Source organism: Scomber scombrus, chromosome 17 (genome assembly GCF_963691925.1).
Source record: "Scomber scombrus chromosome 17, fScoSco1.1, whole genome shotgun sequence".
NCBI classification, from domain to species: domain Eukaryota; kingdom Metazoa; phylum Chordata; class Actinopteri; order Scombriformes; family Scombridae; genus Scomber; species Scomber scombrus.
Genome location: NC_084986.1, coordinates 19,812,602 through 19,825,881, shown reverse-complemented (window position 1 = coordinate 19,825,881; position 13,280 = coordinate 19,812,602). Strand labels below are relative to the sequence as shown.

At 43.3% G+C, this 13,280-nt stretch overlaps 1 protein-coding gene across 1 annotated transcript in view; it reads right to left on the bottom strand.

Annotated features, from left to right (window-relative positions):
• The window catches only part of extl3 (exostosin-like glycosyltransferase 3), a 30,787-nt gene that overhangs the window by 5,825 nt on the left and 11,682 nt on the right, over positions 1-13,280 (bottom strand). The window contains exon 2 of the mRNA XM_062437580.1: positions 143-2,787. Coding sequence (XP_062293564.1) covers positions 143-2,281 — 2,139 coding nt within the window. The 5' untranslated portion in view covers positions 2,282-2,787. The remainder of the gene's footprint in view (positions 1-142; positions 2,788-13,280) is intronic.

Below are 13,280 nucleotides of genomic sequence, written 5' to 3'. Positions count from 1 at the left end.
GGATGAGAAAAAAGAGATATCCCTTATTTCTTACTGAACACATTAACTAAATGGATGTCTACATTTGTTGAATTAGAGGATTAATCTACTCTGATTCTCAACTTGCGCTCTTGTGAAATTAATTTTCTCCGGGAGCACTCACCACAATGGGGAGGCCGATGTCTGGCCACAGCAGGTCATCTGAAGGAGGCTTGGGTGAATTCCACACCACCACCACCTTGTTGAGGTACGGCAGTCCATTCAGCCTCTCCAGTGAGTTCATCAGTACCTCCTCCCTCTCGTAAGTCAGCATGACCACGGTGAACTGTTCTCGGGGCACGTTCCCTCCCAAGGCTGCCTGGAACTCCTTCCCTGAGCCTCCCGTACCTCCACCGATAGGCCTGAAACCAGTACCTGAGCCAAGGAATTTGGCTTCAGAGGGGAGTACAGGGTCCAGAGGGGTGTGTGGAAACAGATGGAAAGGTCCTGGAGCACGGTTCCATGCTCTGTAGGTGTCTGCAGCTGTGTATGTGAAGTTGCGGAGAAAGCGTGGAGAGGCGTAGGGGGGCTCGGTCTCAACGGGACCCAAATCAAGGTCACCATTGTCCGCCAGGTTGGCATCAGTTCCTGCTAGTTTTCCTGCTTTGTGAGGAATCTCTTGTGCAGGCTCTTCTTTGATGGGTGCAGCAGGGACCTGAATGCTGGTTCGGATGTTGGCCAGGATGGTATTAAGAACATTCTCTGATGTGGAGAAGTAGGTCTCCCACAGAAAGCGGCCCTGCCGCCTCATAGCTAGCATGTCATTGTCGGATAGGCTGCGCAGCAAGAAGTGTAGCTCTGTCACACGAGGCTTAGGGACTATAATAGCAGCTTCACTCCATCGAATTAACTGGTGGTATGGTAGTCTGGAGTGGTCTCCTAGCACGACTGGTATGGCCCCTACCTCCATGGCCTCAAAGAGCCTCATTCCACAGCCTGCTGAGGCCACCAGCTGACCATCCCCCGGAGAAATCACCAAGGCAAAAGTAGAAGCCTTGAGCACCTCCAGCCTGTCCTCCCTCTCTCCACAAAGAGCCCACTCAGTTGGCAAACTGGGCCTCGGGTTCTTGCAGGTGAACTCCACCAGCACCTGATCCAAGTGGCTGTCCTGCACTGCCTTTAAGGTGCCAATGATGCGATCATCGTAGTCAGCTGGTGGATCTCCTTCCATTTCCTCCTCAAAAGATTGAGGGGGCGTCTCTTGCAAACTGCTCCTCAGTGACTCCACCCTCTCCCCCTGGAAAGTGAAGAGGTATTTCCTCTTCACAGGAACCTGAGGGGGCACTTCCAAAAAGTTGGGTTCAGAGAGGGCATGGACTAGCGGGGACACCACTAGGTCAAAGCCTTCGCGATACTGCTGCTCGAAGAAGGTGGACTGCGCGACTGCAGCTCGTCCTGTACTCACATTATACAGGAAGTTCTGTGTCATGGACATTCTAGAGAGATGCACGAGCACATGGTTGTGTCCATCAGATCTCCAGTAAGGAAGAGCTTTTAGTTGCTTCTCCAGCTCAGAAGGAGATGGTGGTGGGGAGGAGGGGGACTCCTGTAGCTCCCCTACCAGCACCAGATACAGACAGGCAATGCTGGGATTATCTGTAACATAAATGTTGCTCTTAACGGATGCTGCAAAGGCCTGCTTTACTAGAGGGTCAAGATAATCCCCCCACAGATAGGAGCCTGTGTCGTAGACATATACAGGAAACCCAGATGTAAGAGGACAGCGAGCATAGTCGAAGCAGGAGCGCAGGCGGCAGGAGCGTGCAGATTTGGGTGGTGGCAGGCCAGGATCCTCCTTGTCTGGCAGCAACCTGACAGGTAAAGACAGCTTGGGCTGGTTCTGGGCCATCAGTTCTTTATATGAATGCTCCGTCTGGCTGATGACATTCTTCAGCTGAAGCAGATCCTGCTTGGCACTGTCAATGCTGCGCTTGCAGGCCTCGATGCGCAGGTTGAGTCGGGCGATCTCCCCGTTGAGCTCCTGCCTCTTGGCCTCCAGCTGTAGCAGCTCCTCGCTGACCGACTCACGGATGCGGCACAGATCCTGCACATGTTTGGCCTCGCACAATTCGCCACCGGGCCGCGGCCCAAAGATGCGCTTGTCGGGACCCCCAGCTTCGTCAATGGTAGTGAGGTAGTAGTGGGCGATGAGTGGGAAGAAGACCAGGATGAAGAAGAGCATGAAACTGAGCCACGTGAGACGCACACGCCGCAAAACCCATGGCTGTCCACCGGCACCCACTCCACCACCGTTACGCTGCATTGTTGACTCTCTCAGTCTGCTCCTCGCCCCACCAAGGAACCGTTGCTATGGGGATCAGCAGCAGCCATGGTACGACCTTGTCAGCAAGACAGAAAGGTGGATACTAAATCATCAAAGCTGGGGTTTAGCTCTGTCCTTCTGCAAAGGTCATCTGAGGCTGTTTACTTCCTCTTCAATGTCCAGTGGGTATTGGCTCGGGATTCAACCTCACCTGAATTCTAATATGTACTCTGCTCTGTCATAGCCAACACAAGCTAATGCCATTTCTACTATGAGGTTTAGCTGTTCCTTCTTCTAAAAATCTATGTCAGAAAACAGTCCCGCATTTGGGGAGGGGTGCCCCTCGACGGGTGAAGCACTGAAAGCATGGCTGCTCACAGATCAGTGAGATAGCTGGGTGGGCCAGTTTCTTCTATGTCGGACGTTCCCCATTTTTAGACCCCTCATCGGGAAGTCCTCTAAAGATGGGGCCTTCGGAACCTCCTCCTCCTTCTTAATACAGTGACCTAAGAGAGAGAGTAACAGAAAAAAGAACAGGTGAGTGTTACATGGTTTTTAGTAACGGAGGTGAAAGTCTGCAGAGCCTTAAGATAAGGAACGCATTAACTTATATCCATTGACTGTCTTTCCACTGTCAGCAACTGTAAATGCTTCTTTTAAAGCAAGAATCTGCAGCTCATCTGTTTTTTACTCAGCAGCTGGCATTCTGTGCATGACTGCCTACTCCAGGAAAAAAAAGAATTTCAGTGTGCTTCAGAATACCGGGGGGGGGGGGTATTTCCTCTTTCCAGGTCGTATTGGACGAGCACAAAACAGGGGAGAGCCATCACTAGTAAACTACACACAGTAGGTAAGCTAACACCAATGGCAACCTCCAGCAAATATCATTTAAGTCCTTTTCCTGACCTCGTCACTGACTCATATTACTGAGCATCCCTGGTTTATCTCAGAAAATAATGTGGAATTATATCCACTGGTGCAGAAGAGAAAAGGACACAAGAAACCAGCTACTCCTAAGGTATTCCTCTACTTTTCAAGATGCTCAAGAGGCAGTGGGCTTTCAGAATATAATGCCTCATGCTTCTTCTACAGATTAGGGATGCTTTAATCCATGCTTTTTCCCCCAGTACAAATTCAATACCTCAATTCAGGGTATTAGAAGTGATCTGATATCAGCGCTCTATTTATCCCAAATTTCACCTTTGTATACCACATTGTACTGATTCCATTTGGGTCACCTATATGAATAGTACAGGAACATGAGGCCAAACATTACTGTGGTGCTGAAGAGTGGAGAACAAATCACGACTCAATGAGGGTAACTAATAGCAGAAACACTGAATTTTATAAAGAAATCAACGAAGAAACTATTTATATCGGGAATCGTCACGTCTGGCAGACATCTGGGCTTCTTAATACGGTCAGTATGCATTCCTACTTCAAATCAAAACAAATTCCTACTTTGATCAATGTAATTAGTCCTGCAACTAATTATTATTTTCATCAGTGTTCAATATGTAAATTATTTTCTTGATCAATCTTGATCGTTCGGCCTATAAAATGTGGATGAATGTTTCCCAAAGTTCAAAATGAAGTCCCGACCAAGAAAGAGACAGAGAGATTATACAATTTGGGCATTTTTTTCTTCGACTCCCAAAGATTAATCGATTATCCAAAAAGTTGCCGATTAATCTTCCGCCCAACAACTGAATAATTGTTGCAGCTCTAAAAACAAAGAAAACCTAAAACACATCTTACTCTTCAGCTCACTTCTACCTTTTCAGGAACTGTAAAAAAACCACTAAGAACGTAAGAAGATTGAATGCAGTATGCAGACAGCTCTAGGCTACAATCCACTGTAAAACTGGAAGTGGCAGTACCTCCTTTTAGGCAGGTATAAACTTCTCTAAAGATTCTTACATCATGAGCACAGTGTCACTTCAGCACATATTGTTTTATTTCCTGAAGCAACGGTGGGGTTTCTGAACTCTGGCTGTATCACACTACAACACAAGGCCTGAGGATGTCAACAGATAGGCCGAGTGCCAAACAGCCCTTATCAAATACATTACTGAACCCACGACGGGCAGAGCGAGCCTTGATAAAATTGTGCAGTCAGAGAGAGACCAGAGGCGAGGTGGAATGTGGATGGTGTTTACCTTTTGCCAACATAACAGCTCCTTTTGATGAGCCAGAAACTCTCTGTCTTGATAAGGACATTATTCCCTGGGCTACTGCTGAATTCAAATCTCTGTAGGTGTGTAGCTTCCATTACTACCTGGTAAGATCACAACCTTGAAAAGATACTATCTGAAAAACAAACACGGGAGAGAAAAAGAGAGAAAAAAGCCAGCTTTTCGTTCTGTTTACGTCGAGTAATCATTTCTCCCTGCTGCCTCCATGTGACAGGCATTTCTGATATCCAGAGATTACTGCTCACTCCCTGAGAGAGGACCTTGCAAAACAGCTGGTTTGTTTGTGTGCCACCCGACAGGGAGAGGAATGAGGAAAAGGTTGTAACGACAAGTCACATGTCATGTACATGATTTCATCTCGTCTTAAAACTACCGACATCCTGCTGGTTATTCTCAATTAATCCATTAATCAAGAAAATGACCGCAGAATTCGAAAAATGCACGCTATAATTTCCCCAGAGCCCGAGGACAAAACCAGGAACACTACAGTTCTTGTTTTGTCCTAACCGGCCCTCCAAAACCCAAAAGATAGTCAGTTTTACTGTCACAAGAAACAACGAAAAGCAGATAATTGTCACATTTCAGGGAGCTGAAATCTGGCTAGGGCTAATTAAAAAAAAAAAATGCCTGTCATAACTTCTCAGAGCTCATGTCTTGTCCGGCCAACAGTCAAAAATCCAAAGACATTCTGTTTACTGTTGTGTGACGCAGAAAAGCTTCAAATCCTCAAATTTGAGAAGCTGCAACCAGCAAATATTGCTAAATGATGCAGACCTACAGTGAAGGTTTTACATTACTAATGTCTAACTAATTACTTTGACTAATAATAAAATGTCAAAACAGCTGGATGGACAGCAAATTTTTGTCCATCACCTTACTGATTAATCCCTGCTGTTCTAATCATAAAATAACTTTATTATCACTGCAGTAGTACAATGAAATGTTGATTGGAGCCAAATTATAAATGCCCATTTAGAATAAAAGCTATACACTATAAATATGAGATATAAAAATATATAATAAATAGAACAAAGCATACACAAAGATTAAAATGTCCACAAATTTAGGGGAGGTTGGTGCAATATATAAATTGTCTTTAACATTATATTTATAAGCCTTGTCTAACATAGTAGTATTATCCTGTGGCAGTAAGCATGAGGCCACCTGCCACATGGCTGATTTGAATGCATCAGTATACAGCGATGGATTATGTGTATTATTAGCTACCAAAGTTAATGCCACCCTGAGTTCAGCTGCAGACAGTTAAATGAGGAAAAAGAGCAACTTTTAATTTTAAACAAAACGCTCTGATCCTAGAAGATCTTCATGCCAGTGCTTTCTGCTGGAGTGAGCAAAGTACATGCACAGGAAAAAAACTCCCCGGACACATGACCCTGTGACTGCTGACCCCCATCCTGCCGCTCAGTGATGTGCCCGAGGTGCGGAGTGACCTAGAGGCAACTATCACAACAGTCTGATTAATTGCTGCATGACTGCAGTGTCGCATGGGTAATGGCAGACAGATGTTGGCAAACGCTGTCGCTCGGCCTAATCTGGAGCCAAAAAACATGCTGGTTTAAAGCTCTGCTCGCGGCTGCTTCTGGGAAACGCACACAGACAGAAGCAAAAAAAAAAATCTCAATCTCTGGAGTTGTCGCTTTCTAATCTGCAGAAAAAAAGTCTTCTGTTTCGCTTCAGTCGGTTTAATCTGGATGCTGTCTGTATGGAAAACACACAGGGAAACATTGATCGCTCTGGACTTACTCTGTGGAGATCGATGATAGCGTCATCATTACCTACCGCTGAGCTCTGAGGCGGTTTAGTGTTAAGCACCTATGAGGCTGATGCTGTAGCGGCATGCACTTATATGCTTTAGTCAGACAAGACACACAGATGGAAGAGTGAGCTATTAAACATAGTTGCACTCAGAGTGAAATGCCCGTCCTTGCCTTCAGCCTGAAGTTACAATATTACATGAAGCCCCTGGACTGTTGTTGCTGCAAGGTTGAAGGCACAAAGTATCATACTACAATTATTTTTCTATTATAAGACAAGCAAAACAGACATTCTACTTCATATTCTGAAGTAGTTTGGTGTAGTTCTGGTAACACTTCCTACTTACTTACTTCCAATATGTGTGACTTTTGCATTAATATCCCATAATTCATATTGAAAATCGTTACAAATTTGATCCAGCCCCATTTCAGATGGTAAAATCCTGCAACACTTTGAAATGAAGTGCTCTGTAGTCTTCAGAGAGGAGAAGCTGGAGCGCAGCCGCCTCGCTGATGACCCAGATAAAAAAAAACCTTTCGCTCCACATGCTGAGCACTGAGCTAACAATGACTTAGTCAGCAAATTACTGGTCAGGCCTATGAATAACAGCAGACTGCATTAGTCTCCTACTCTGTTTTTTTTTTATTCAGGAGGTAGATAAACGACTAGCCGAATTAAGATTTGGAGCACGGACTTTACCATCAATCAAGATCAAATTTGCAGTTCGAGTCGAGTCGAAGTGTCAAAAGAGTGTTTGTACTCGAGAGATGCATCGTTTATGTGATTAATACCGAGCAGGTCTGGGCGAATGGGCTCATGTGAAGTGAAAAGAATAACAGCAGCAGGTGCGGTGCTCAGAGCCTGAATGGAGAAATGGGGGCGCTGCTTCCAAGTTCCTTGTATAAATGTTTGAACAGTCTCTTTGCACACTGGCAGAGCTTTCCGACACGCTCCTGAAATTCTTCTTACGAACGAACGGGAAGCATAGACACAACCGAAATCCAAATGTAACAAGTTCTTACTTGACTGTAATAAAGTTAACTCAAGGTTGCTCCTCTCGTGGAGGGGGAAAGGCAGCGGGAGCAGTGAGTGAATGAGTGAATGTTGCGGAGGAATGGAATATACTGCACTAAGGCTGAGAGTGAGGGTGCTCGGCGTTCCTCCGCCGACTCAGAGGCGTCTGACTGAGCTTTTGACAGATAGCAAGATGAAGTGAGGGTTTTGAGGGGCCGACGAAAGATCACACAGCTTGTATTTTTAATAAGGTCCCGGGTAGCAAGGCTCCAAGAGGTAGCGACTACAAGTCTGAAATATCAAGAAGACGGATCTTTGATTTTCCCTTTTATGTCTCAAGAATAAAAACAGCTAACTTCTTAAGATAAGAATGACATTGATTTTTTCCACCCCTCTCTCTCTCTCTTGCTTCTTTATGTCTGACTCACAGCTAAATCAATCTGAGAAAATAAATAATAAACAAACGCTATAATAAAGAATCTCTAATTTGTCAGGCGGCCTCCTTTGTGATCGATTTATGCCGTTTGCAGTTCTGGTCAGAAGTGCAAATGCAACAATCTTCTACAATCTTCCATTTGTTCATGTGTCTGTTACACAGAGGCGTAGGCTGTGCCCACGTTTTGCTTCGGTTTACAGCACATCCAAACCACCGAGGTCTGCAAGAAAACTGCCCAAGGACAAACGAGGTGTTGCATTAATAGCCAAGTGTTTCTCTGCTGTCAGACACTTAGCGCGTCCACTGCAGCAGGAGGGTTAAAATGTACCGCAGGGCTGGGACTACTTATCGTAAACACCCTGGAATCAATAATAGAAATAACTTGCTGTTTTTGTTTTCTTCTCTACCCATAAATAAATGTTCTGTGTACATATTAAATTACTGTAGGTGCTGAAGGCATTGAGTGCTTTGTTTTTTCACCTTTTCTTATGGATTTTCTGGTCAATTGATGTGAACCAGTAAAGCGTCTATTTTTCTAATGTGTCAGAAAAACAATGAAACGCTGGTGTAAACGTTAGTATGCCATATAAGTGGTGTAAAAGTAGCTTACTGCAGCAGAGAGCGAGGGCCTCTGGAGGTGATGCTGCTGCTGCACTTCAGAAAATCATGGCGCCTGCTGGGACTCCCGACTTACTCTGATGCATTTCTCCCCTTAAGGGGCTTTGGCTCATTGTGCTTGCAGACTTGCCCTTCCCGTAATTAATTGTGATTTCATGGAGGAGATCGAGGTAGGGCATTCCCTGCGGAGGTGCTGGGGAAGAGGAAAAAAAAGAAAGGAAGAAAAAAGACGTAGGCAGCTGCAGGGAGAGGGGAGCAGCTGTTGAAGCCATGGATCACAGCTCATCTGCAGACGGCTGACTGAGTCATCTCAAGGACCTTTTTCACGCCGAAATTTACGGAGTTGACTGTAGGGCTGCGGAGGTATGCGAGTAACTTTGTTTGTAAAGCACTGTCCCAAGAGCGGAGATGTCACAGAGACAGAAAACACAAGAAAAACTGAATTAAATAGAAAATAGAAGGCAAGTCGAAATAAATGGGCCTTGAGCTGCTTATTAAGGGTCCACAGAGTCCGAAGATCTGAAGTCCAAAAGGAGACAGTTCCAAAGTGTGTAGTTGCACTTCGAGAAATAAGAAAATATAAGATTTTTCCTTAAGCTGAGTACTTAATAAAACAACTTGTGATCTAAATACACTGAGAATCACGAGTTTAGTGAGGAAACAATTAGTCAGTTACTTGATCAGCTGATTGGCAGAATATTCAACATTCAATATTCGACTCACATTGTCAAGTGTGGAATGCTACTTCAGTTTTTTCTCTTTAATTTAAGTTTCTTTTTGGGCGGGGTTTATGCAGATTTACTGTTATATACTGTTTCAAGAGAATCCATACATGTTCATATTTTTGTTACTATGTTCTGTGCAGGCGGGGAATTCCGGTCCTCTGAAATGATGCCAACGCGGAAGTAACTTAAAACTGCATTCTATCAAAAGGCCACCAGGGGGCGACCGTTTTGGTGTCAAAAGGACTTCCGTCTCTATACAAGTCAATTGAGAATTCACCAACTTCTCACTTGATTTTCTAACCTCAGTAAACGTTTTCAAAATGTGTTTATGGTCTCAATCGCTAGTTTAAAGCCTTCTTCAATGCAGTATGATGTTCATTTGTGAAATTTTGGCCTCCCTGATTTTATATTTGACGATAAAGAAGGTTATGCATTAGGGCGTGGCTACGTCGTGATTGACAGGTTGATTGGTTCACAGGTTCAGGACGGCGCCTCTTGCTCCTCCTGATGCTCATATAAGTAGAATCCGTGGGGGTTTTTTTACCCGGCATGCACCAGAAATTTTCAAGATGCCGCTGCCAAGATCCGAAACTATTCGCTTCCAAGCAGCAGTCCACAAACCAATGGGTGACGTCACGGATGTTACGTCCATTTTATATACAGTCTATGGTTCTGTGTCAAGTATTGAGCACATGGAGCCGAATACAGCTGAGATAATGTTTAATTAAAGCTTTCACTTGTTTTCTGAATGTGATATTTGACCCTGATAAAAAAAGACTTGTGTGCAGTTGAAACATGTTGATTCTTTAAATAATATAGCCACTATAATAAGGGCTTTTTAAATTTAATACATTAATGAAGCAGTGTGTCTTTTAGGGGATTTTCTTTTTTAACCTCTTTCTTGTGGACACACCAAATGTGATGCATAATTGAACAATGAATATCGCTGGGTTACTGAGTAGGACAAAATAACACTTATCATCAAGGGTTTTGGGAAAGTTTAACAGGCATTTTAAGTATTTCCTAACATTGTATTGCCTAAATTAGTGTTTATATGATGGTATCACAATCCTGGATAAGTCCTTGTCCTGAATGTAGTGGAGTACTTCAACTGAAACCAAGAGAGTTAATGAGTAAAATCAAACCAATATGATAAAGGGATGTAATGATGAACAACGCTTGGATGAAAGTGAAAATCTGACAGCAGTAACACAGAAAATAAGCTGTGTTGTAACTCTAGTCTTCCATTACTGGTGATCAGATGGAAAAAAACTAAATCCAGCAGAGCATTAAATCCGTCAGAGTCCAGACAGAAACCAAACTGGGTTCATCCTCAACTACTGCGGTAAGTCGGTCAGAGCAGAAACAATAGTCAGAGGAGATGTGAAGAGCCAAAGGCGTGTTTGCAATCATACTCCACATATTCAATGATTCATTTTTAAAACAACTATAAATCTATCCCGTTATATGTAACTGTATATTAGATAGTATGTTGTGTAGAAATTTGGTGGAAATTCAATTGAGAAGCTGTTTTTTGGGGGGAAAAAACAGACACATTGTTTAGAGAACAATGTGTTGCTTCATGTTACACGAAGACGACATGCTGGTTAAGGTTTGGGTTAGCAGGACATATTGAGTACATGCCTGTACATAATGCATAATAGTTTGTTTGTTACCAGACCGAGACCACCTCCTTCCACAAGATCTTGATTTTGGTTGTTTTGGTCCACACCTGACTGCGATTGCTGTGTTCACACCTGCCTAAACAAACTGCTCCAGGGTTTAATTTAGCTGAACTAAACAAAACAGGAGTACAAAAAAAAAAACCCACTCATTTTGGCACACATCACTGTCCATAATGGTCTAATACAACCAGAGATTTTAGTTCCCAGCTATAGAAAGCTCTCTGACAGTTGAGCAGAGTCTCACGGTTTACATCGTCGTATTGTCCGACCCTAATGTGCTTTATTGAAAATAAAGTACTTCGCTGTGTAAGCCTGATTAAAGAGGTTTTTGTTAAGTCAGCTTTTAATGGCGGTATCAAACTTTAAGCCCGTACACGCCTCGTATCTGTGCTGTAAACTTTCCACTGATGCTGCTGGGTTCTGAGATGACAATGAGGCCGTTATGATCATCAGGAGTATCGCTGTGATGATGACCCGGCAATCAAGATCGCTCTCCGTGTGGACCGCCTCCCACTCAAGCACAAAATATACGAGCGTGATGACCTTTATATATCTGCGTGAAGAGAGGACGAAGACAGCACCCTTAAACTGCTGTGTTGTGTTTTTTTTTTTAAAGGAACATCACACGTGGCTTATTTGATGCACATTTTTAAAAACTTGCTGAACAGTACTTTGGACAGGAAGAGAGGGAGAGGTGTGGATAAACAGAAAGAGACAGGGAGAAATAACCAGGGAGCAAGGAAGGGGGGGGGGGTGAGTTCATAATGACAGATGGGCCTGGGTTACTTCCAAACTCCAAAGCTCCCGCAATGTGACAAAGATTACACAGGAGAGTAATTCAAAACTAAGGTGCCCGTGTCCTTGTGGGATTGTTCGTCTTAAAAAAAAAAAAGACAAATCAAATGTTAAACAAATCAAATCAAATCCTTAAAAAAAAAGCTCTGGCAACTTGGCTGCATCTGTCCATCCAATCTGTCAACATCTGCACTGAGACAATGTGTTCTTTTGTTGTTTTTTTAGTGTACGGGCTGTGAGAGTGATGAGCAAAGTGGCTTTGCAGCTAGTTCTAATCTGTCACTGAAGCCTGAGCTACTGTAAAAAAAAAAGAAAGAAAAAAAAGAAGAAGAAAATTATAAAAAGTGCCGTGGTGCGAGCTTCCCCGTGGGGCCCGAGGAGAGGAGAGACTCTTACTGTGTCGGTGAGAATTGAGAAATGTGACAGCCAATTAGAGTCGGAGCAGACAAACAGAGGCACAGGACACCCCCCTACCCCACAACATTTTTCTAATGAGCTTCAACCTCCAAAATCCTGTAAAAAAGAATACTTTGACATTTTTAATTTTTTTTTTTCTGACTTGGCTTTTCTTTGCCAGAAACTCACACAGCGGGACAAAAAAATTAATTACTGTGTATATCCTTCTGTGTCCCAAATATGGCGAGTTGGCATTGTTACTTTGCTGCTCCACTTAAACAAAAAGGACAGCGTGAGCTGAGAACTTGCAGCTGGATTTGTATCTTTCCTGATATAATGGTTCCACTGGGATTGGTTTTTTTTAGGTCGGTATCTTTGATTAAGGACTGAATCTTTTTGCAACGATTTACTTCAGTCAAAAATTTGACTACTTTCATCAAAAGTCTTTCTCTCAGAGTCACAGGACTGAATGTGTTTCAGTTATCCACTGAATCTGCATTACAGAATAAGATGAGTCTCTCAGTGAGCGGACTCCAGGTAAGACAATAATAGTTCTTGATGTGGTGAGAAAAGATAACCTGATGCACCAGATGGTTTGTTACACAGAACCATCGCAGAAGTCGTCTGTGGAAAATTGTTGGAAAAGGTCAGGTGAGTTCAAAACAAGAAATTCTTGGCGGGTGATTGGATGAACCATCTGTCCGTCACTGCCTATCATCGTCCTACCTTGCGAAGCAGCTGGATTCATGACGCTGACTGGTCAATTGTATAACTTGCATGATCTTGTGAGTCCAGCTGCCTCGCAAGGTGAGAGAAAATAAGCATTTGACTATTTACATGTTTCTTCTGGAGTCCTGCACAGCCTGGTTACATATTAACTTGAATTGTGACTTATTTATGAGGAAGATTATTAATAGTAGAGTTGTGAAGCGGGAGAAGCTATTTTTAATCATCGGGAACAAATGAGGAACATCTGTGTGTGAAAATATCTGGTTCTTTGATGAAAAGTCGAAGATACGAGAAGATTTTTTTGGGGGGAAAAGTTAACAACTTCAGACGAGAATCACCCAATCACCAGTCTTAAAACTCTGTCATTTGTACTGCTAACAGCTGGTAAAAAAGTTAAGATTACAGTGTTGACAAAACAGATTTTTTTTTTATTTTTTTTTTTACAATGGGCAGTGTGAGTCATGTTTGACTAAGGCGTCGCATTTTGTTTGCGACTTCGGCGACGGAGTTTTGAATTCATTACTGCTATAATTTGCACCTCTTTTCCATAGCAACGGCAGCTAGGGCTCACGGGTATTGTAATATTCTTAGCTGTACACCATGCCAACATTACAAACATAACCCAATTTC